The sequence below is a fragment of the Zeus faber genome (assembly GCF_960531495.2).
Source record: "Zeus faber genome assembly, chromosome: 14".
Taxonomy (NCBI): domain Eukaryota; kingdom Metazoa; phylum Chordata; class Actinopteri; order Zeiformes; family Zeidae; genus Zeus; species Zeus faber.
The window spans coordinates 27,992,893-28,017,598 of record NC_137200.1 but is presented as its reverse complement, the minus strand read 5'-3'; the positions used below and the strand labels follow the sequence as shown (position 1 = coordinate 28,017,598).

Here is a 24,706-nt window from a genome sequence, read left to right as displayed (position 1 = left end):
AGCGTGCACGACAAGCCGTCATGAGCGTTTTTCTTCATTTTAATCCAAATGGAACTGTGCGCGTTTCAGGCGTTTCACGTTGGGCTTTTAACCCTTTGCGCCCCGTGCACGGACAGCCCGGCGTGGCCGCCCCGTGACGCGCCGCATATTGACATGACGCACGGTGAACGACTCCACCTTACGGTGTGCTGGTTTGAGACCAGTGGAGCACAACTGGGAGTTTAATCCTGTTTGTGTCCACACTGGAGGGACTCACGGTGCACGTAGCTGGTTTAAAGATGGAGAACTCTGTATGCACAGCATACATGGTCCCAATTAATTCACTGAATAACAGGAAGAACTAAAACTTAAGTATTTCGTTTCCATTTCAGATTTTGAACACAGAACTGGTGACCAGTTTCAGTTTGAATGGCCATCTTTCTAATGGTTTTCACATTGTTTGTGTTTTGCTCTTTAAATGTCTATGTGGTTTTATTTTGGGCTTTTCCTGGAAAAGAGATTAAATTTTTCTGTGGTTATCCTGGTTATAAAACAACTCACAACTGGCATCCATATTGAATTTGAATTGAGTATCAACAATGTTTTCCCATATTTGTGTTACTGTTTACAGTTTATGCTAGTCTATTCTATTCTCTAAGGTTTTGCACCGATAAAACACATTTCTAATTATACTAAAGATGTGGCTTTAATTTCCAGGAAGCAGCCATGGCCTTGCGTTTGCCCCAGCAGAGAGGCTAGCTGCCCCCCGGCAGTGACCGCCTCTCCTCGTATCCTAGGACCAGGGCGGCCATGTCTGCCGGAAGCTCCTCCTCAATGAAACGTCCTTCCTCCTACGGCGTCACCAAGAGGGAACGCTCCTCCTCCTCCTCCCTGCCCTCCTCCTCCTCCACCTACAGCCCATTAAGGAGGCTGCAGCATCTCACTACCATGGTAACAACATCTGATCTGGGCGTACCCAAGAGGGGCGAGAGACACAGGGGGGACACAGGGAGAGAGAAGGGCGAGAGACACAGGGGGGACACAGAGAGAGAGAAGGGCGAGGGACACAGGGGGGACACAGAGAGAGAGAGGGGAGAGAGACCCAGGGGGGGCTCAGAGAGAGGGGGGGGTGGGAGACACAGGGGGGGCACAAGGAGAGAGAGGGACATGAGACAGAGGGAGGACACAGGGAGAGAGAGGGGGGCTAGACAGAAGGGAGACACAGGGGGAGAGAGGGTATGGGACTGGGGCGAGGTGACGGAGGAAGCCCCAGCCTCCCCTTGGACGGATCAGACCTCGGTGGAGTACAGCGACACACAAAATGTGAGTGTGAAAAACGACTTTGAAAGCGTTTGTCCCGTTCCAGGAAGTAGAAACACATCCGCAGCCAATCAGGACGAGTCTGGATGTTGCTCTATCCCTCCGAGTCCGGCCTTCTCCCTGAACAGCAACAGTCCCTTCGCCAATGGCTTCCTCCATTTTGAATCCTCTCTGTTTGAGGATGACGACATCGACCAGGACGCTGAAATAATCCATAGCTATGATGATGTTCGTAGCCACCAGGAGAAGGGATGCACTCCGGCCGATGAAGATGAGCAAGCTAGGGCCGCTGCAGGGTCTACCCCTGGTACCCAGGAGTTGTTCAGGGGCCCCTCGGAGGTTCCTGTGGTGACCGCGTCCCCGGCCAAGGTGGTGACACGGTCCCAGCACTCTGGTCTGCGGCGGCGCTACTGGGAGGAGCTGGATGGCTGGGACAGCGACGAGGAGCTTGCCGTGTTCAGCCGGAGCAGCGCAGCATTGCCAGTGGCAAGTTTCTTTTAAAGCTTTTAAACTGCTTGTGGTTTTTAGAGCCGCAGGGTGTTCATTCCATGGCAACATTCCTGGTAAACACACATTAAAAAGATACTCCACTTTTTGGGGGAAATCTGCTTCTTTGTCCGTCCCGGATTCAGACAAGAAGCTCGATACCAGTTTCATCCCAGTGTGTCCAGTATAGAGATTGCGACAAGCTACATGCTAACTGTGTTATCTCAATGCATGGGTGTGGAGGGGTTCAGCTATCCTAGCTCCTGTGAAATTAGTGAAATTCACTTTCCAGCATCTCAGAAGCTTTAGTTATTGAAGAGATACATGAATGATTAAATGCAGCTACATTCAGAGCAGGGTGAAATGGGTATTGACCCAGTAGTTAGTAGTTCAAGTTTATTCTCAAATTACAATCAAATAATTTATTTTCTTGATAGCCCCAACTGTCCCGAAGAAGTTGGTTTCGGATATTGTAACACTAAATGCTGTCCTGGTGCAAGTGAGATGAAACTAGTCACTCTTTGCAGCACCAATCTGGCAGTTTCTCTAATCACATGCCACCAAAGTGGTGCAGAGACACAGAAGACGGTGGGTTGTAAACACTTGTTTATTGTAGAGAGTGGGACAGCTGGAATTAGCCAGGAGCAGATAGACATATGTCATGACAGGGATCCTCTATCCTGAGTGTGTGTGGGGATGGGGGTTTTACCTGCTGCTCGTCAGACCAACCAACGAGCAACAGGTATGCAGCCACCCTGACCCAATCACCTAGATCCGGGTCAGGTGTGGCTGCTCAGCCAGACCAGCCCCAGACCACAATACTATTAATGACAATAATAATAATAATAATAATATTACAAATGTGCACACAGTCACATAAGCTGCATGCAGCAACATGTTAGAATTTGGAGGTTAGTTTAGAAAAGTGTAAGTTTAAAGAGTGTGAGTTTACAAAATGTGGACTTTGTGGACTCATGTCAGCATGAAAATTATGTGCTGTAAAAAGAGCGCAGCACTTTGACCAGAAAATTGGCAGCAACGGGATTACATACATCCAGTTGAACCAATTTTATTTATTGTGATTTTATTTTATTTTATTAAATTTACAATCAAAAGAAATAGAAAATAATGTGTACAAAATGTATCATTGAAAACTCTTAACAGATAGGAGTAGTTTCAGTCTGGTCATTTATAAGATATTATAAAGTTATTAAGACCCTCCACTACAAGCAGGGGTGGGGAGAGGTTTGTTGATCTTCTTTCCAGGTATAACAGTTTTAGTCCCTTGGCTTTGGATTTCACGCACCTTGAAAGCGTAAACTGTGATGCATGATTGATGAAGTTTTGAAGATCCAGTTTAAACAGATTCACTGCATTTGCCTGACAATGAGGTTTACACAATTAGGGATATTTTTTTAAACCTTTTGATAAAATGTTTGTGTTTATGTGTTTCCATCAGGATTCAGAGATTTTGGAAATAACTTCAGTCTTTCAGATCTTTTCATGATTCGATAATTTGATGAAATTATTTAAGTCTTACCAGTAACGGTCTGGACATCTTTCTGCATTTACTAATTGTTGATTTCCTGCCAAATTGTCTACAGCCGAGCAATCCAAAGAAGAAGTCCGTCCCAGCGGTTAAGTTTTCAGAGGGTGAAATAATTTGGGCAAAGTTTAACCGAAGACCGTGGTGGCCTTGTGAGGTGATCGTAGAAGCGACACAGGGAATCTATCACAGGACGAAAGGTAACTCATCTAGGCCTAAATCATTGCTGACACACTTTATTTATTCCAGTGAACTGAATGCATAATTGTCTCTTTCATTGAGTCACAGGTCTTTATTCCAACATGTCCAGAAGTAAAGCGCATTGGTATTCATAAACACGATGGGTTATGGAAGTCTGAACTGACAAAAAGCCTCATGTATAAAATTTAAGAATACATGCATAACAATAAACCAAATAATCTATAAAAACTAAATTACATAAATAGTAATTGGGAAGTACATTTCTGCATTCAGTGTCAGGGTCTTGGATGGATACCGCAGTGTACCTTACCAAGGACCTTCCAAACCATGAAGGAAAACCAGAGCATACTTGGAGACATTCTGAATAATCAATAAGGACCTCCTGTTTGTCCTTCTAGAGCCCAGTGACCGACCCTGTCGACTGTACCATGTCAGGAGCTTTGGAAAGCCAGAAGAGCTGGCCTGGGTGGAAGGAAAAGCCACTCACCCATTTAAGGGGGGCTTTGAATTTGAACAGCTCCCCCTACTGCAGCGGAGGGGGAAACAGAAAGAAAAGAACTACAAATACTCTGTAAGTACATGACTCTGATGGACAGTGATTGTAATAAATGTTCTGTTATTAAATAGTTTTTAATGTTATTGCTCTTGATCACTGTCCTTGTGACTAGAACTGAAGGGGTCTTGCTTTTGTGTGCATGCTGGATTTTAATTGAGTAATATGTAGTAATATATAATATATAAGTAATATGTGAATACATCAACCTCTACATATCGCTTACATTTTTACAACAATGCACAACACCATTGTACTATATATTTTTTTACATTAATTGTATATTTATCACTCTACCATCGTTACCATGGAGCCCAGGGAGCCCATGGAACTTAACGTATTTTCTCCTCTGTGAGTGTGTAATTTATGTAACAGTGTTTGGTGAAGGTCTTGCTGTCTCTGTCTCAGATCGCTAAGCGTTTTCAGGAGTCCTGGAAATCCAGTGTGGCAGAAGCAGAGGCCGTTTTCCAGGAAAGAACTACAACGGTTCTGCCCTCACCATCGTCCGAGGAAACAGCCTTAAACGACACCTCCATCCCTGTGAGAGAGGATGAGTACAGACCAACCTCTCTATCTGCTCCACCTGTCTTTACCACTCCTGAAATGGAGGGGATCAACGGAACCGCCTTCCCAAGCAAAACAAACCCAGCTAAGCCAAGCGCTTTAAAAAATATTGTACGCAAGAAAAACTCCAGAAGGTCAACAAAAGTGGACACCAGCTGTAAAAGCTCCAGACAGACTTGTTGTAGCAGCCAGAATCCGTCAGACCAAATGGGGAAATGCCCATACTCAGACCTGGACTCTGTCCCAAAGATCCTGTGTCCTAAAGCCCTTGAACGCCAGTCCAAACCGGTTCATTCTGCGCCTTCGGTTTCTCAGACTCTTTCTACTTCTACTGTCAAAGAGGTGGACAAGCAGCCGGAAGTCCAGGGGGGGCTGTGGTTCAGTAAAGCAGGCAAAGACAGACGACCCAAAACTACCGGTCCCATACCAGACCGCAGTCTGTTTAGCAAGGTTCCCTGTAAGAAGAAGAACCCATCTGTTGTCATTAGAAGGACTTCTATCCCCATTAGCAGCCTCAGTGTGACTGAAGACCCCATTGACCAAACTGTAGTGCAAGACAAAATTAAGACCAAGTTCTCTGCCGAAAGCAGCACTTTCTCAAAGCAGTCTGCATATTCAAAGGATGAAGGTATAGACGGTATGACTGGCAGGACCAGTGACCATTCAGGATTTAATGACAAGCAAAAGACCCAACACTCCACTCAGACAGAAATACCCCCTAACCAATCAGCATCTTTGAAAGCTAAAAGTACTCAGGCTGATAGTGTAACTTCGGAAATGGCCTCTGCACAGAGTCCCAGCTTGGACAGTAAAAAACCTCCAGTCCCCAACATAGCAGTAAGTTCCAATGACCAATCAGGAGTTTCAGAAGGTAGAATGGCTGAACCTTCTGACCAATCACAAAACCCAGGTGATAAAAAGGTACATCCGACTGCCATGTTTTCTGACCAAATACCCGCTAGAGGGAGAAAAAGGTCCAAGGTGTCAAACTTTACCATTCAATCCATCAACCAGACAGAAAGGCTAGAGAAGCAGCAAGCTCCAGTATCTAGTGACAGTGTGAGTCCTTTTGTAAAATCAGTGTTCTGTGATGTCAGTGATAAGAAGACCGAGGATCCTGGGACCATTGACCAGTTAAGAAGTTCAGACAATCTAGAAACACCAGGTTCAACAACCCCTAAGCAAGCAGAATGGAAGAAAGATGTGGCATGGGACTCCTTCAAGCAATTAGTAAATTCAGATTTTAAAAAACCCTCTGTTTCTACATCATCAGCTATTGGTGTCACACCTTTTCACAACACAGGATGGTTAGAAAGGGGTAGTTTGCCAGTTTCCTATGTGACAAAGCTCATCACTAACCAATTGAACAGTGTGACAAAGCTGACATCTAACCAATTAAACGGCCCAGCAGTCAAAAGGAACCCAGCTGTACGTCTAATACCCAGCGGGACCTTCTCAAAATCAAGCCAATCTGAGAAGTTGAACAACCAACAGGTCCCAGCGTCTTCTGTTAAAAGCACCCCTGTTGACCAATTTGACACCTCCATACTCCAAAACACTCCTGTTATTAATGTAATCAATAGTATGCGTGACCCACTTTCTCAACAACAGCACACATCTGCTGCTAGAACAACTGAAGTCTCTCCAGAGACATTAGCACTTTCCTCCAAAGCTTCAGATGAATCAAAAACGGGTCTTGATGAATCACAGAAAGTTCTAGAGGAGCAGCCCGTACACCTCCCTGCGAGCACCCGGCTGATGACTAGAGCCCTGAAAGCCATGCAGGAGATGGAACAGAAAAAGCATGAAAAGGCCCGTTCAAAACAACAGAGAAAAACAGAAAGTCTTTGTCAGCGGCAAACTGCAGCTCAGTCCTATTCCAGACCAGAGACCAAACGGAACCATTGCACAAAACTGGAGTCAGTCAGGACTAATGATAGCAGTTACAGTGAAGGGGATGAAACCTTATCTGGCAGCAGACCTTCCTCTTGCCCCCAGACGGCTTCAGATGTGAACCATTTTGAAGCTGAGGTAAAGAGCGAGGATGAAGATCTTTCTCTAGCTCCCACTCCACCGATGGACTTCATACCCCTGACCTCCCATGTTAAAGCAAAGAAGGAAAACACTTTATCTGACATCACTACCTCCTCTTCACCTCACTCACAATTTTCTTTCCTAAACGCCTTCAAAAACGTAGAAGAAGAGGTGACATTCCAGTCCCTGACTGATGATAATCTTGGGAAACCTGTCTTGTTTAAACCAGACACAAACTACAAGTTCAGTACTTTCCTCATGCTGCTAAAGGATTTGCATGACACAAGGGAACGAGATGGGGCCTTGCTAGAGCTGGAGATTGGGCTGCCAAGTGCACACGTCAAGGAGGAGCCCTTAGTGATGCCCGCTTTGTCTGGGGAAGCGTCGGGGAAAGACCAACATCAAGGCCCAACTGCCCCCTGTACAGATGAACATGACAAACTGAAGCCTCAGAAAGACCGCATACGCATCAGACGTTCCTCCTTTCAGACCTCCAAGAGGCCCTGCAACAGGAAGAGCAACGCCTTTGGGAGAAGAAGGAAAGCTCACCTGCCTTGTCGTCCGGCTAGCTCAGGACCCGGGTTCCCAGGGAAAGACTTGTCACCCAGAGGTAACTCCCAGGCAGGGGTCCAGGCCTGGGATGGGGTTGGTGGTTCAGCAATTGGAGAGGATTGTCGAAGAGTAAAGGTAAAAAGACAAAACCAGGTGCCTTTGCACGAAAAGAGCTCTGACGCCCCGCTGCCGTCTCGACTGCCATCTATGGGTCACCCTGCACACTGCACTACAATGAAAGCCGGAACATCCCAGAACCAGGAGGCTTCTCTGGGTAAGGACTTCCATTGGGTTTCATTTCCTTTAGGTGAAGTTGGGAAAGGCCTGGCTAGATTTAGTCAGGATTTAATGCTAAATCAACAAACACACACCAACATACTATATTCTGCAGTATTCTAAATCCAGATCTCTAAGATTGTTTTAACAGCTGCAATCTTAAGTCCCTCCACCAGTGAAAGTAGTGATGAAATGTTTGGCTCTTTTGGAGACTCGGTTCTTGACGGGTCACTCAGTAAAAACAACATCATTTGATTTGTCCGACTCTTGGGTCTTGTGTTTCAGTTGGTGTAATGTGAGCGAGGGAGGACTTCCTGAACACTGAACGAGAGTCAGAGGAGTCGGTTTGGCTCTGAGCTATGAATGGAATACTCACAGGAATTATTAATCCTGTCAAAAGATTTCATTTTTGTGGAATGCAAAGTGTAAATCGGTCACATTAAATATGAATTAAGCAAAATGCCATGGCCTTTTCCCCATGTTAATTTGATCCTCGGTAATTATATATTTAGTGGGACGTGTCAATACTGTGAGGAAATGAACCCACCCACCAATCAACTACAACACATTGGGGTTGATACTTGGACCAATCACAGATGAGCACGCTGTTTGTGAACTGGGGATCAGTTCACTCTGGGGGCTTTAACACGCCGACACATACACAGTGAAAACACTTTGCACCTGTTTCTTACTAGTTCTTTGTGCACCTCTTTGATTAAAAAAAAAAAGCTTCTTTGTGAGTATATTGGCACCTTTACCAGCCTCTGTGCTCCCTCACTCATCTTTCCTAGTGCAAAAACGCATCAGAAAACCAAGCAAAAGGCTCATCGAGTGGACTGAAGAATACGATCAGATTTTCTGCAGCAGGAAGAAAACCAAAAAGGCATTCCAGTCAGCAGGAAAGGTAGATGTCACCTCCCAACCTGACATAGCATCCTGAAAACAAACCTTGGTTTTATATGTTCAAGTTCAATTTCATGTGGTATATCGATGCACTAAAATCACTGCAGATGTCAGTTATTACAGTACATACTCTATTGAGTAAACAACACATTCTTGTACTTGCGCACACATTCTTGTACTGGCACACATTTAAATTAAAATGTTGACCTGTCCTCACCATCAGCCCCAGGGGACACCGTTCTGTTTCATTGCAGAGCCAGTGTGGATTTGGGGCAATCCTAAAAACACTAAGCCCTAATTGTTTATCTTTTTCGATTCCTCAGCAGATCAACCCGCAGTCTGATTCAGCGCTGTTGGATAAGAACGTGGATGACTCCGTCCCTCCGAACTCACTTACAGAAATACAGACTCCGCCTCCTGAGGAAATCATTTCATCAGTGCTGTCAGAAGTAGAGGTTTCCAGGACTGAAAACTCATCTTCCCATGAAGCACCAATGCTTTCCGTGGACACACTGACCCCTCCACCTGAGGCTGAAGCTGTACAGTCAGCAGAAGGCACCAGAGATCATGGTGAGGAGTTTGTTTCAACTACATCTAACTGTAAAGGAAGGAATCTCTGTATGTATGTTTGTCCTTTATCCATTATCTTGACAACCGTCGTTCATCGGATCTACTTCATACTTGGCGGGTGTATTGCTGGGGACCCAAGGATGTGCAGCGTCGAATTTGGACGGGCGACACGTGTAATATTAATAAACTTTCAATAAACAGTGGGCCAGCCGGGGGCGGGGCTTCCTGTGAAAGCAATCGGCCAGTTCCGAACCGGCATGTTTGGTCCAGACGCGCAACACGTGTAATATTAATAAACTCTGAATTAACAAGCGAACAGGGAGTTTATCCAAAAGTGTGCATTGGGTGTGTTTTTTCCCATGAGAAAGAGTGTATTTCCCTGGTGTCTTTCACCGTGTGTCGCCACTTCTTTCATGAACAGGCAGGCTTTGAACGGGCACTAGTATAAATATATATAATACAAATAATTTCACATACATCACATCATCTGAATCATCTGTTTTTTCTTCAAGTATCTAAGGAGTTACAGCGCTAGATGAACATCAATAATTTAAAAGTAATACACAACCTTTTTGTATTTGAATATTAACTAGTAATTATAATTGCTATTAGTTTTGGAATTGACCAATTTGAATAATGGATGAAGTTGAGTTATCTGAAGATACAGACTCCACTGACCTCCACTAAACTCACGTGACCTCTACCAACCTTTACTGACCTCTACAGAACTATGCTGACCTCTACGACCACTACTGACCTCTACAGATCTATAATGACCTCTACAGAGCTATACTGACCTCTACAGACCTATACCAACCATATCAGACTACAGACAAATACTGGCCCCTACATACCGCTACTGAACTCTACAGACCTCTACTGACCTCTACAGTCTGTTATTGACCTCTACTGACCTCTACGGAGCTATACTGACATCTACAGACCTATACTGACCTCTACAGACCTCAACAGAACGCTGCTGACCTCTACTGACTTCTACAGGCATCTACAGAGCTATACAGGATCTGCTGCATCTCACTGTTCAACCACCGAAAATTCTCTCATGTGGCTTCCTTCCTCCCATCACTTCACCGGCTGATAAGACGTTGGGTCTCTTCTTCAGCGTTGTACATCAAACTGCTACTCTACTCTACTACTCTACCCTTACTCATCCATCACTACGCAGACTCAGAAGTCGCTCATCCATGTCCAGCTTATTCCTTTAGAAGGTTTAGCTGTGACTGTGAGGGTTTGATACTACAGTATGTGTAAAATATACTTATTAGGCACAGAACAGCTCTGGGGACTCCCTGGGGGGAACTAGGAACTGGGGGTTAGATACTGTACCTTCAAGGGATTTTCTTCTGGTTGTATTCAGCCTTCAGCCTGTAGGAAGTCTGAAGTGACGTCAGCCAACGGGGTTTCAGCATGAGTTCCGTGTATTTACTCCGTAACTTTCAGTGATTTCACCTTATCAGTCTGCCAAAATATGTTTCTCAACAAATATGAGATGAAAAATAAGCAATCCAGTTGCTGAATCTTCACTCTTATTAGATCAAGTTGTAATTTAAAAGTTTGTTCCGACTTTTGTAAGGGCTAGCATCGGGATAGCGCGCGCGTATATTTTGTTTCATTCAATTTACATCAGAAAATAAAATGAAATAAATACATCTAAAATAAAAATATTGTTTTAATTTGTATTGGTTATCTTTTATTACAGCCGAGTGTATGTGCGACGCAACTTGGTCGGGCGGAATGCCCTCAGTTCGAGGTATCCGCGAGGGACCGTGGTCTTACGTCTGGAACATCACTGTGCACATAAATCACTGAAGGTTCCTCTTTATGCCGTGGAGTAGGAGCTAAACAGGCCCCTCAAAACAACGTTCTAAGAACTACGTATGTTCCTAGTTCCTGCAGTGCGGACACACAAAAAAAGGGACTGTGCCCCCAAAAGTTCTTAGAACTATGAAAAGGTGTGAGAACACCTAATGTATACTTGAAAATGAACTTGATTGGGTAATGCAATTTAATGTAATGCTGCTAACCGGGATGCCTCCTCTGCCTCCAGCCGGTTACTAATGGTCTGTTATGATGTGTTTCAGTGGAGGCTCCACTGGGCGAGAGGAAGAGGAAGAGGAAACCAACTCAGAAGATCCTGGAATACTGCCTGGAGGCAGAGGCTGCTCCAGGACCCAAGAGGAAGGCGGGAAAAGGCAACACTGTGCGTGTGTGATGCTATATTATGTATCACCTTTCAATGGAATGATATTTTCATAAAATGAAAGACGTTGTCAGATTGTGCTTCCCTTGTTTTAATCTAAATTATTAGTGATGAGAAGGATCATCTTGATTTGAGTTCTGGAATATCGGAGGTTTATAATAAACATTTTAATTGTGGTCTGATCTCGTACTTAACATTTGAATGTTTTGACATGATGTTTTGTAATTCCGAAGGAGATATTCGGTGTTATGTGTGATACTGACGTCTATGTGATGTTTGTGTTTTTCAATTACAGGTAAGATCCATAAGGAATGTCGCTGCAGCTGCTGCCTCTGGTGAGTTCACTGAAAAATCACTGGGGGGTTTTTGGAGACATTAATTTAGAAGTATTATGAAATATGATAGATTTGCTTGATAGATGTTTTACAACTAGCTGTGTGGTTCGCCCCCTGGTGGACTGTTTCTCAATGTCTCTGTCCCAGTTTCTGGAGGTTTCTCTAAGGTCAAGCAGGCAGTAAGGACTGGCTCCCCACCAAGCTCCACCTGTGAAGCTACTTCCTCCTCCACGCCCTGCGCCCCCGTCCCAGTGCTGCCTCCACCCAGCCCTCGGCCTGCAGAGCTGCTGGAGGAGTCAGACGGCCCCTACCCGAGTCTTGACACCACTCAAACCAAGCTGAAGGACGTCAGTACGAATGGCCCACAGCCAGAGGTCAGACACTACTCTGTTAGTGAGGGTCCTCATTTGAATACAAACATTTTCCTTACCAGGCAGCCACAAGGCATATTGCACTTGAGTGTTTTTATTTATTTTATTACACTCATTATTTCTCTCCCTTCACCTCTCGGAAGCACATGTCGAGAGGCGCATCTCTGCATGTCGTCAAGACATTGACACATGGATGTCTGGGCAACACCTGAAGCTCAATATTGACAAGATGGAGCTCCTCTTTCTCCTGAGAAACACTGCCCTCCATTTTCTCCATTACTATGGAGAATATGGAGAGTAAAGGCCGATTTATAGTTCCACGTCAAAAGACCGCAGAGCTACTTCTGGTCCTTATGTAGGATGTAGAGACGGCAACACCGCTAGTGCTGTGATTTGGCTCGCTTGTTTTGGTCCTCATCTCCACCATGTCATTTCCTCTGCATTTCCGTATTTGACTTGGTAGCGAAATTACAAAGTGAAACTTTGTAACTATATATTTTTTTATACATTACTACATTACTAACAAAAATACAAAGATTCAGAACTGATGGCAGAAAATATCACAGAACATTGGGTTGGACATTAAATAGTTCAAGTTCAAGTTCAAGAGATTATTTGTCACATACATATACATACGGTCATACATATATGCAGGAAATAATGTGAATTATAGCATCCGTGGGGATCAAGCGACTCCATTTTTGTTTTGTCAATAAATATTTTGCTCGGAATCGAAAACTGGGATGAGCAGTGAGGTGGAATTTGGGTAAAATAATAATGTGCAATAATAGTGATAAGGTGCACGATAATAGTAAAAGAGGGAGGCACTGCCAGCAGGCTTCTGGCGGCGTCTGCAGTCAGCGTGGCAGAACTATAAATAGCTCACCACCGCGGCAGACACTGCCGTGGGAATACAAGCGTAGTTAACCCTGAGCCATGTCTCGGCCTTAACTCACCCAGTCGCACTCTTCTCATCCCTGGCGCCACAATGGTGGAAGCAGCTCCCCTTAATGACAGAACGGCTGAAGCGCTTCCTAACTTTAGTCGCAGACGAAGACCAATTTCTTCAGACTACATACACCTGAACTCTACAACACTGCCTACTCATCTTAACTATCTAACATACTTTGCTTAAAAAATAAATCTCTGACTCCAACTAACTAATGTCACGTCTTACTATAGAAGGTTTGTCTGTGACTGTGAGATATGTCTAATCAATGATGTAATGTGAGGTAGTGTCAACCCCTGAACAGAATGCTTTAAAACGATTTAAATCAAAGGCCATGGGACCTTATTTCCTGGATATGCTCAGGAGGAACTGGGCTTCCTGGAGACAGATGACTCTCTGCCGAGCAATGACCGGTCCTCTCCGACCAGGAAGGTCATCGGAGAGCGAGGAGGCCCCGCCTCCATGAAGGAGAATGTCTGCCAGGTGACTTTACGTTCCATCAAGTTCTACCTTGAAAAAAAGCAAAAACATAGAGAATAGAACCCACCACCTTGCAGTGCCCGTGCCTTGCTCACTACCCTTGTGTCCAGGTGTGTGAGATGCCGGGGGAGCTGCTGCTGTGTGAGGGTCAGTGCTGCGGAGCCTTCCACCTCGCCTGCATCTCTCTGGCTCAGGCTCCTAAAGGGAAGTTCATCTGCCCCGAGTGCAAGTCTGGTAAGATAAGATAAGATAAGACTTTATTAATTCTCTCATTCTGTTCTCTGAGCACTGTAACAATGTTGAAAAAACTATGCAGGTCCCAGGATGTCTGCAGGGCCTTAAAAAGTCTTAAAATGTCTTAAATTCAATTTTAAAAATATTAGGCCTTAAAAGCCATTTAATACTTTAAAATTTGAATTGAAATGGTCTAAATTTCAACATAAACATTTTGTCTGATTGTATTTATTTATTTCATTTAATTATTTCATTTAATTAATCTATTAATTTTTTCTCAAAATGAGTTAACATTTCTGATGTTCTAAAACCTACCTCTGAACCTCATACGATCTAACTTTGTCCAAAAATCTGTCTTGAATTTCGTTAGAATGTGTAGTGCATACCATCTGATGGACTAACACTGCAGAGCGGTGTCAGTACAGTTGCTAAGAAGGTGTTCTGCTGCAGGTGTGCACACCTGCTTCGTGTGTAAGAAGCGTGGTGAGGACGTGCGGCGCTGCATGCTTCCAGTCTGCGGGAAGTTCTACCACGGCGCCTGCGCTGCAGGCCACGCCCCCACGGCGCCGCTGCAGCGCGGCTTTCGCTGCTCACTGCACGTCTGCCTCGCATGCTTCATCAGCAACCCCAGCAGCCCCTCCGCCTCCAAAGGTACTCTCACTGCCTTTCTGTCTGTCTGTCCCTCTGACTGTCTGTCTCCCCACCTGTCTCGCTCTCTGACCGTCTCCCCGCCTGTCTGTCTCTCTCTCTGCCTATCTCACTGTCTGCCCATCTCTCTTCCTGTCTTTCTGTCGGTCTCTACCTGCTTCTCTCTCTCGCTCTTCCTGTCTGTCTGCAGGTCACTTGGTCCGTTGTGTGCGATGTCCCGTGGCGTACCATGCCACAGAGCTGTGCATGGCGGCCGGCAGCGTGGTTCTGTCCCGCAGCAGCATCGTGTGTCCCAACCACTTCAGCCCACGACGCGGTGTCAAGAACCACGAACACGTCAACGTCAGTTGGTGCTTCGTCTGCACAGAGGGTCCGATTATATTATTATTATTATTAGTATTATTGTTGTTGTTGTTGTTATTATGAATAATATATAGGAACAAAATATGTACCAGTATATATCGTGGAATGAAATGTGATGACACACATACAAATTCTTTATTGACTTTAACCATCAGAGAGCAGAATCACCACCAAAATCTATTAGAAGAATATAGGATAAATAGTAACAATTCATTTGTTAATGCTTAAGGAATCTTCTGCAGTTGTAAAAGTTTCATTCAAACTCTGTTAAACATATTGTGACTGTATCAAACCATGAACCCTGGTTCATGGTTTGATACAGTACCGAACCGAATCACGTACTGAATTGTGGGCTGAGTGTATCATTACACTCCAATCAGTTATTATTGATGATTATCATCTTTTATCATAATTTTTTGTATTATTTAGAGTTGTCCATACCTAAATTAATTTGAATCAAGCAATTTTATAATGATTTGTTTGGCTTCCAGCTGAAGTTTTTCAGCCTTTTCTCTAATAACTTTAAATAGCTAATTTGAAAGTCTACTTCTCTGGATTACGAATCCAGATGTATTTATTGCATTATAAATGAATTGTACCCTGCTGTTGGTCCTCCTGCAATACAGGGGGAAGTCTACTGTGCTGCGAGTCCTGTCCCGCTGCCTTTCACCGAGAGTGCCTGAACATCGATATGCCCAAAGGCAGCTGGTACTGCAACGACTGCAAGGCCAGCAAGAAGCCGCACTACAAGGACCTCCTGTGGGTCAAAGTGGGCCGCTTCAGGTCAGTGGCTGCACGGATGTCCTACCACATACTATATGCTACACACCACAAAAGAACACTCGTTTCACACTACACACCTGGGTGGTATTCTCTAAAGGTCGTTAGGATTAGGCTCCAACAACTCTACTCAGCGGGATCTCTAAACACCTCTTGGAACGAAACCAGTATGAAGGGCCCTCACATAAGACACGGTGTACGCTGCCCTGCACTGCGCTCTTAACATCATTATTGTGTATTTATTCACAGTGCAGAATCTGCACAGAGCAAAGTGCAGGCACAGCGGTGCGCAATGCCACGCTGCTCTGCACAAAAGTTCAATAACTTGCTGGGCCAATAGAAACACATTTTTTTTCCAACTGATCGCGGCTATATGAGCCTTTTCAAAACCACATAGAAATGTTTTTTGTAAAGAGTGCAATCAATCAAGGTGTCCAATCGGAAAATAACCCCCTCAGATGGCCGTGTCTTTAAGAGAGAGTCAGGAAGAAAGTGTCCCCATTACACACGGTTTAGTTCCATAAGCACTTGTTTTGTTCCATCAGGAGACATAAAATTAAATGAAAACACACTGTTCTGGCGCACCGATCGGGGGCATCCCATCGCTTGCTCGCACATCGCTAGCACACGCATTGTCTGTACCGTCGGAGATTGACATCAAACCCACATCGAATATTCTGGGACCCTAAATGGGTCTATTCTACGAGGAACGCAGCTCCTTCATCAATCGGCTAGTCAATTGTGTTCACGTAAATAAGAAAATATCGTAATATTGTATATATAAACCACCACTAATAACCACTAATATTGTGAAGCTCCCCCTTGTGCCCCCACCCGTTGACCTTTCTCTGAAGGGGTCCTGTGGTATCTGGCACCAAGAAGTTATAGCAGATCCTTTAAGTCCTTTAAGTTGGGAGGTGGGGCTCCCATGGATCAGGCTTGTTGTTCCGGCACAACCCAATAGATGCTTAATTGGACATGCCCATTGAAGGCTCTTTCGGCGGTGGACAGGGGTCATCATGGGCTGTTGGATCAGACCAGACGGGCTGGACTTGGCTCGCCACGTGCATCAATGAGCATTGGTCCCCATGACCCTGTCGCCGCTTCACCGGTTGTCCTTCCTTGGACCACTTTTGTTAGGTACTAACCATTGCATACCAAGAACACCCCACAAGACCAGCCGTTTTGGAGATACTCTGAACCAGTCGTCTAGCCATCTCAATTTGGCCCTTGTCAAAGTCGCTCAGATCCTTACGCTTGCCCATTTTTCCTGCTTCCAACACATCAACTTCAAGAACTGACTGTTCACTTGCACCTTGCAAGTTGGCAAGTTTTTCCTTCCCTCATGGAAGTAATATACAGTAGATACATATATTGCACTGCTTTATTTTGAAGCTTTCTTTTAAACCTGTGGTTTCTGTTCCTCCCATGTCCAGGTGGTGGCCGGCGGAGGTCAGTCATCCCAGAACGATCCCAGAGAACATCCAACGCATGCGTCATGACGTGGGGGAGTTCCCAGTGCACTTCTTCGGCTCCAACGACTACCTGTGGACCTACCAGGCCCGAGTCTTTCCCTACATGGACGTGGACGCTAACAGCCGGGACAAGATGGGCAAGGGTGTTGACGCCGTCTATAAGAAAGGTACGATGTCTGGAGTCCTGTAGAGAAAAGCCTGGCTTACACTTATCTGTTTACATTTTTCAATTTGAAGAACTGCTGTAAAAGTGTTAAAATAAAGCTTGAGATTTAAAGAAGAGCTGTAAAGGTGTTTTTAATTATGTTTTTTTTTCAGTTTGAAGAACAGTTGTAAAGGTGTTCCAATAAAGTTTTCAGTTTGAAGAACAGCTGTAAAGGTTTTTTAAATAAAGTTTTCTAACTTGAAGAAGACTTGTTAAAGTGTTAAGATTCAGTTTGAGGTTTGAATAATGGCTCTACAGGGCTTTAAATAATGTTTGAGGTTTGAAGAAGACTTGTAAGGTGTTTGAAGTATTATTTGGTGGGGTCGACCGATATGTTTTTGTCAGGGCTGATACCGATTATTAAGTAATCAAGGAGCGCGATAACCGATATCTCAGGCCCGATATACAGTACATTTGCAGTAGACTGTTGAAGTATTTGATTTGTTTGTTTACACATAAAGTTTGTTTTTGTTATTATTTTTACTGTTTACTGTCTGCTCCGTCAGTGGAAACTAAAACATGTTTATATGTCGGTGCAGCGTTGGAGGAAGCCGCTGTTCGTTTCCGTGAGCTGCAAGCAGAGAAGGAACTACGGCAGCTTCAGGAGGACAAAAAGAACGACAGGAAACCTCCCCCGTATAGACACATCAAGGTGAGCAAGGCACTGCCAGGTTTGGTTTCGATTCCCTGAGTATGTTAAATCTTTATAATAGACTGAATTTTTTCTCAAAATGAGTTAACATTTCTGATGTTCTAAAACCTACCTCTGAACCTCATACGATCTAACTTTGTCTTGAATTTCGTTAGAATGTGTAGTGCATACCATCCGATGGACTAACACTGCAGAGCGGTGTCAGTACAGTTGCTAGGAAGGTGTATTGTGAAGCAAGGCCAGAAACAAAATAAAGACTTCGGGGTTTCAATAGAAACAAATAAAAAAAGAGTTATTTATTTTTAAATTGTTTTCCCCACCCCCTTCAGGTAAATCGTCCAATCGGGAAGGTGCAGATCATCACAGCTGACCTATCAGAGATCCCACGCTGCAACTGCAAGGCCACAGACGAGAGTCCGTGTGGAGTGGATTCAGAGTGTCTGAACCGCATGTTGCTGTACGAGTGCCACCCCCAGGTAACCCCCCAATTAGAATTACGCCTATTAAAATGTGGGCCTCTAAAACAAATTTGGCAACATGTTATTGATTATTATTATTATTGTTGTTAATAATAATTATATATATATATATATATATATATATATATATATATATATATATATATATGTATATATGTATATATGTATATATATATATGTATGTATGTATGTGTGTGTGTATATATATATATATATATATATATATATATATATATATATATATATATGAGAAGACACAAAAGACAATACTTAGTGTGGGACTCTGCACTAATGTGCTTTTGCAAGTAAGATAAATTATAAGAGGGATCTCTTACCCCCCACCCAGGTGTGTCCGGCAGGGGAGCGCTGCCTGAACCAGGCCTTCACCAAGCGGCAGTACAGCCAAGTGGAGATCTTCAGGACGCTGTCACGTGGCTGGGGCCTCCGCTGCGTGCACGACATCAAAAAGGTTAATTTTGTGCACCATCGTGTTAGGGTCGACCAGTTATCGGATACCCGATAATGGTATCCGATATTCATCATTTTTACAATTATCTGAGACGTTATTTTGTCTGATATGATTGCCGATAAAATAAATAAATTTTCTAAATGTGCTCCTCTGGCTCTGATGCAGCTGCCTCTCACTGAAAGGTTTCTGCTTGTAGTCTGTCTAAATGTCCCACCCATAGCATTATCGGATTGGTAGCAAACGCCAAATGTTCCATGTTCCAACGACTCCGCCACCCCTCGAAATGCTCACGTTGCATATATTGCAATGCACGCCAGCGATGCGGTGCCCGCGATCAGCCGGCAAAACAGTGTGTTTTTATTTTAGATGTAGGTTATTTTATTTTACATCTCCCTATGGAACAAAACATGTGCGTATTGAATGAAACCGCGCCTAACAGGGACACTTTCTCCCTGATTCTCTCCTCGATCACCCCCTCTCCATGCGTGATGCGCAGAAAAGAATCTTAAGAGTCTATGAGTGGTGCCCTGTTCCTCCGTGTCCCGTCCCCACACTGTTTATAGTTGTTTTGTTTGGAGGAACGGGGCACGACTCTCCGTGTTCCTCTCTGCGATCGGGGTGCACGGAGAGCCATGTTCGCGCCCGTGTCCGGGTGCGGACGACTCACAAATATATAAATATATTTAGGATTATTTATAAATCCTCATTGAAATGTTATCCCTGTGCATTTTGTAAGCTTTCATCTGTTATATCATGTTATTGTAATGCACACTGACTGGGGAAAAACAAAAAACAAAAAAACAAAAACAATGACTGCTTGACTTGATAGAATCTCAGTCTACTGACGGGTTTCCGACTGATGATTCGACTCGTCGACTTTCAGGGGGCAGCCCTAATTTACGACATGTCATGAATGAGCTGTGGATACAGTGGCAGCTAGGGGAGAGACTGTCTCAAAATTTAATGTTGAAATGTTTTCTTGTATTTAATGTTAATGTTAGTGTTTAAAGGCATGTAAAGGAATTTTTGTGTTGGAGTTTGTGTTACTGTAAGTTTTGACGCTAAAATTTTCATTTTTACTGAAAAATGTACTGTTTATCAGCCCCAAATATCAGTTATCGCTCTCCTTGATTACTTAATAATGGGTATCGGTATCGGCCCTGAATAAAAACCCCAAAACAAAACAAGAAAAAAAAATACATATCAGTCCACCCCTACTATCGTATATTGGCTCGTCATCTAATCCCTTTATGGCTTTTTTTTATGAAGCACTTTGAGCTACATTTCATGTATGAAAGGTGCTATATCCATAAAATGTATTATCATATTATTATTATTTTTATTGTGTTCTGTAACAGGGTGCGTTTGTGAGTGAGTATGTTGGGGAGGTGATCGACGAGGAGGAGTGCAGGTCCCGGATCAGGAAGGCTCAGGAGAAGGACATCTTCAACTTCTACATGCTGACTCTGGACAAGGTGAAGCTCTGCCCCTCTTAGCCCAGCACCGCCCATGTAATGTCCGTTTTCACGAGTATGGGGAGACTAACGTACTATTTTCAGATATTTTGACAGTAAGATTACATTTCCCATGAGCCCATTACCTCTTGCCACAGAGCCACAAATATTTATATATTGGATGGAGCAAGCATTTATTTTGAAAAGAGGGTTAAGTGAGTGCTTTGCTGGTTTTACACTGAATCCGAAAACAGGCCGTTGTGGTGCATTAGTCTTTGTGATTGCACATCACAAAATTTGTTGTAGAAAATGGGGGGGTATTCACTTATACAAAAAGAGATTCATTGATAGTAAACACGGTGACATCTAACGTTAGTAACGTCATTATTTTATACTCCTGACTTATTTTTTTCGGGTTTTTTTAAGCCCAGTTCCAATAATGAACGTGACTGACATAACTGCCAGTGGTACTGTCAGACCAAAACTTTGCATTAACTGAAAAATTTGAATGCATCCCGAAGCCTCGATCGCACACAGTAATTCCGCACCGCAGTGTGTCATAGCTTTTCCCGTGCGGAATCCGACTCTCCATACTGTAGGAATGAATGGACTTCCGGTTTGTTCTACTCACTTGTTGTTTTTGATGTGAAGCAGGCTTGATAATGTCCTTATTTTATATACACAGCTTACGCAATGTTCACACTGCAGGCCAAGTGGTCCAAATCCAATTTTCCGAGGAAAATAAATACATTAAGTACATTCACAAGAAATGAGTATTAGGGTCACGCAAAAAAGTCCCCCTGTGTTTCGAGAAAATACTCTCGAATTCTGCCCTCGACTTTGGGACTGGCTAGCAGAGCGAGGTGCACCGCGGCCCCCCCACCAAGGCAACCTACACCACAGCCGCCCGCCACTGTTTAGCAGCATGTACAGCTCGGTGAGGGAAAATAAATAATAGAACGATAAATAGGTAAATAGACCAACCCTGCGAGGGAGCACCCACGCTCACCGCGGTTTATGAATTGCACCACTTTAGTGTGTGTGTGTGTGCGTGCGTGTGCATGCGTGCGTGCGTGTGTGTGTCCTTTGAGAGAGCAATTAGGTTGCAATTTGCACACATTGTGTTTTTATTTTAGATTTTATATTTGACTAAATAGTTATTTTACTAACTTATAGAATGAAACAAAAAAGCACCGTGCCCCTGTCTAGATTTAGAGATTTAAGCCACGATCTTGAGCCAAGGTACACGGTCCCGAGCCGCGCGACAACCACCGGGCCGCGGCCCAGGCTGCATTTGCCCGCCATGTTTACTTCCGTAAGACAGCGTGCAGCCTGTGATGTCTTTGTTACTTCTGCGGGTCAGTTCAGGACCGTGACCCGTTCACACTGGAATCTGATATTGGCCACATTGAAAAAATAATGTGAACAGCCAAACAAAAAAATCGGATCTGAGCAATTAATGCGAATTGAGCACTAAGGCTTGCAGTGTGAACATAGCCTTATATACTTAGTTTGAAGGCCAGCTCTAGTAAAAAAATGTGAACTCCAGTCCTACTCCTTTACGATCTGAATTGAAATATAGTTTGATTCTATTCTTATATTTTGTTCCAAAGTATTAAATTATATTGGAAGATTTATTTATTGATTTAAAGTTGGTGTTTTCACCCCTCTGCCTGGACCCCATGAGTCTATTTGACCCGCAGGGGCGGGTGTGATCTGGGTGTGGTTTCGGTGTAGTTCAAGGGTGGTCCTCGTGTGGTGTGGGCTTGGTCCGGGTGTTTGTCTTATCTTCTTATTATTAATGTCGATGATTGTAATGGTACAATACAAAAATTCTGGAAGATGACTTGTGAAAGTATTGATTGATCGTACATCTTCAAATCAATCGTTAATAAGCCCCACCCTGACCCCCCTCTGTGCTCCAGGACCGCATCATCGATGCAGGGCCCAAAGGCAACGAGGCGCGCTTCATGAACCACTGCTGCCAGCCCAACTGCGAGACCCAGAAGTGGACGGTGTCCGGAGACACCCGAGTGGGACTGTTCGCACTGGTGGACATCAACGCAGGTCAGCTGGCGGAAAGGGATTTATTATTATAGTTATTTTAATTAATTATCATTATTTATAATAGGGAATTTTCAAAGGTGACAATAAACATTACAATGTGCACTTATATATTCGGAATCCCCAAATCTGATGTAAATCCTAAACTACAGTGTTTACAATAAAACCGTCTGTCTGCGTGTGTGTGTGTGTGTGTGTCTCTGTTCTCTCTCTCAGGAACAGAGCTGACCTTCAACTACAACCTGGAGTGTCTTGGTAATGGGAAGACAGTTTGTAAATGTGGAGCTTCAAACTGCAGCGGCTTCCTGGGCGTCCGGCCCAAGGTCAGAATATTGTATTGTATTGTATGTATGTGTGTGTATGTGTATATATATATTTTATTATATCAGTACTGGGTAGGAACCAGTGTTGTCTGTGTGACTTAACCCATAATCCTCCTGTCCATAGAACAACCCTCCGTCGGAGGATAAGAGTCGCAGGCTACGGAGGAGGAAGAGGAGGAAGGTGGTGCTTACAAAGCAGCGGGAGGACGAGTGCTTCAGCTGTGGTGACGGAGGTCAGCTGGTGTCCTGCAAGAAGCCAGGCTGTCCCAAGGTCTACCATGCAGACTGCCTGAACCTCACCAAGAGACCGGCAGGTCAGACAGCACCACCCTAATACTGCGCCACTAACCTTATGCAACACCTACCTATACCACCTTAATACAGCATACGACAGCACCACCTCTGTGAAAGAAGACAATATAAGATAACACTTTATTAACCTCCTGGGGAAAATGTTGGATATTATTATTATTATTATTATTATTATTAATAATAATAATAATAATAATAATAATAATAATAATAATATAAGACAAGGAAGAAAAATGTACTGTAAATTATGTGAAATACAGACTTTTATTGTGTGTGTGTGTGCGTGTGTGTGTGTCTACTGTGTCTACTGTATCCTATACTTTGTGTTTTTATAACGTGTGTGTCTATACTGTGTACGTGTGTGTGTGTGTGTGTGTCTCTGTCTCTACTGTGTGTATGTGTGCGTGTGTGTATATGTGTGTGCATACCGTGTCTCTGTGTGCAGGCCGCTGGGTGTGTCCGTGGCACCAGTGTGACCAGTGTGGTTCTGACTCGGCCTCGTTCTGCGAGCTGTGTCCCAGCTCCTTCTGCGCTCAGCACCGTGAGGGGCTGCTCTTCATCTCCAAGCTGGACGGGAAACTGTGCTGCAGCGAGCACGACCCCTGTGGCCCCGAACCGCTGGAGCCCGGCGAGATCCGGGACTACGCCCCCCCCCAGCCCCCGGTACCCCCCCTGGACAACTCCGGACCCCCGACTCTGGATGCCCGCCAGACCTCCCGGCCCCCCCCGGACGCACCATGCTATTCCTGGACTGCCGCGCCCCCCCTAAACACCCCCCGGCCTGACAAACCCCCCTTGGACGTCCCCTGTCCTGCCCGGACCCTCGGCTCCGGACCCCCCCGTGCCTCCACCTCCACCCAACCCTCCCCCCTGCTGCTCCGCATCCCGATGCCCCCCAGGGTCCCAGCAGGTCCAGAGGACGCCAGGCGTACCCCTCCTCCACAGTACTCCCCTGTATCCTCGTACGAGGAGGATGGAGACCTGGAGGAGGAGGAGGAGGAGGAGGAGGAGGAAGAGGCGGAGCCATGACATCATAGCAGGACTGGCCAATCACGTCACACAGTGAAAAACAACGCTTTAGGTTTTATATATATATATATATGATATTATATTGTAATATATATATATATATATATATATATATATATATATATATATATATATATATATATAGCTGTCCTGTCTCTGAAGACTAAACAAACAAACTTTAAAACAGGAAGTGAAGAAGTGAATTTGCACAGAATGATGCTGACTGCACCTTGATATGGAGAGATGTTCTATCATATATGCATATATATATAAATATATATATATATATATATATGATGTAAATACATGCTGTGTATACAGTTTATATCAGTGTTTTCCCTTTATATGTTCTAACAGAACGTTATGTGAGTATTATTTTTGAATGACTTGACTTGGCCAAACTGTAGAGTAATGATCAAGTAGCCTCACATATAATATAATATAGTATAGTATATAGTAACAATATAATATAATATCTATATAAAAAAAACAACTGTACAAAATAAGATGAAAATGTATTGACTCCTGGGGGTGAAATTCTAAAATAGGTAGCTAACAGGTTTTTTAATGACAGCTTTCATCAATGTAAGGAAATATAATCAGGGGAAACACTGATGTGTGTGTGTGTGTGTGTGTGTGTGTGTGTGTGTGTGTGTGTGTGTGTGTGTGTGTGTGTGTGTGTGTGTGTGTGTGTGGGGAATGGAGATGAGAGGAAACGTGTTCTCATAATCACTCCTTTGTGTTTTTTTGATATGTGGATCAGTGTGTCATCGCTGCTGCTGTGCTGTAGTGCTCCAGGTGTCCTGTGGGGGCGACACCACAAACCACCGTCTGCTGTTTCTGTGTTTCAGTGCTGTTCACGCTGGGAGGAAGGTCCCA

General features: G+C 44.2%; 1 protein-coding gene across 1 annotated transcript; it reads left to right on the top strand.

Annotated features, from left to right (window-relative positions):
• Positions 1-793: 793 nt before the first annotated feature.
• On the top strand, positions 794-23,827 carry nsd1b (nuclear receptor binding SET domain protein 1b; the record flags this gene model as incomplete). The annotated part of the gene is made up of 24 exons (XM_080013589.1): positions 794-930; positions 1,192-1,785; positions 3,390-3,531; positions 3,931-4,103; positions 4,494-7,509; positions 8,303-8,415; positions 8,738-8,984; positions 11,087-11,205; positions 11,501-11,540; positions 11,688-11,914; positions 13,224-13,343; positions 13,451-13,574; positions 14,025-14,225; positions 14,413-14,592; positions 15,212-15,368; positions 16,802-17,007; positions 17,585-17,697; positions 18,027-18,173; positions 18,523-18,645; positions 20,004-20,120; positions 22,025-22,166; positions 22,380-22,486; positions 22,611-22,800; positions 23,244-23,827. The coding sequence occupies exons 1-24, from the start codon at positions 814-816 to the stop codon at positions 23,825-23,827; spliced, it is 7,299 nt and encodes a 2,432-aa protein (XP_079869715.1). The 5' UTR covers positions 794-813.
• Positions 23,828-24,706: the final 879 nt, after the last annotated feature.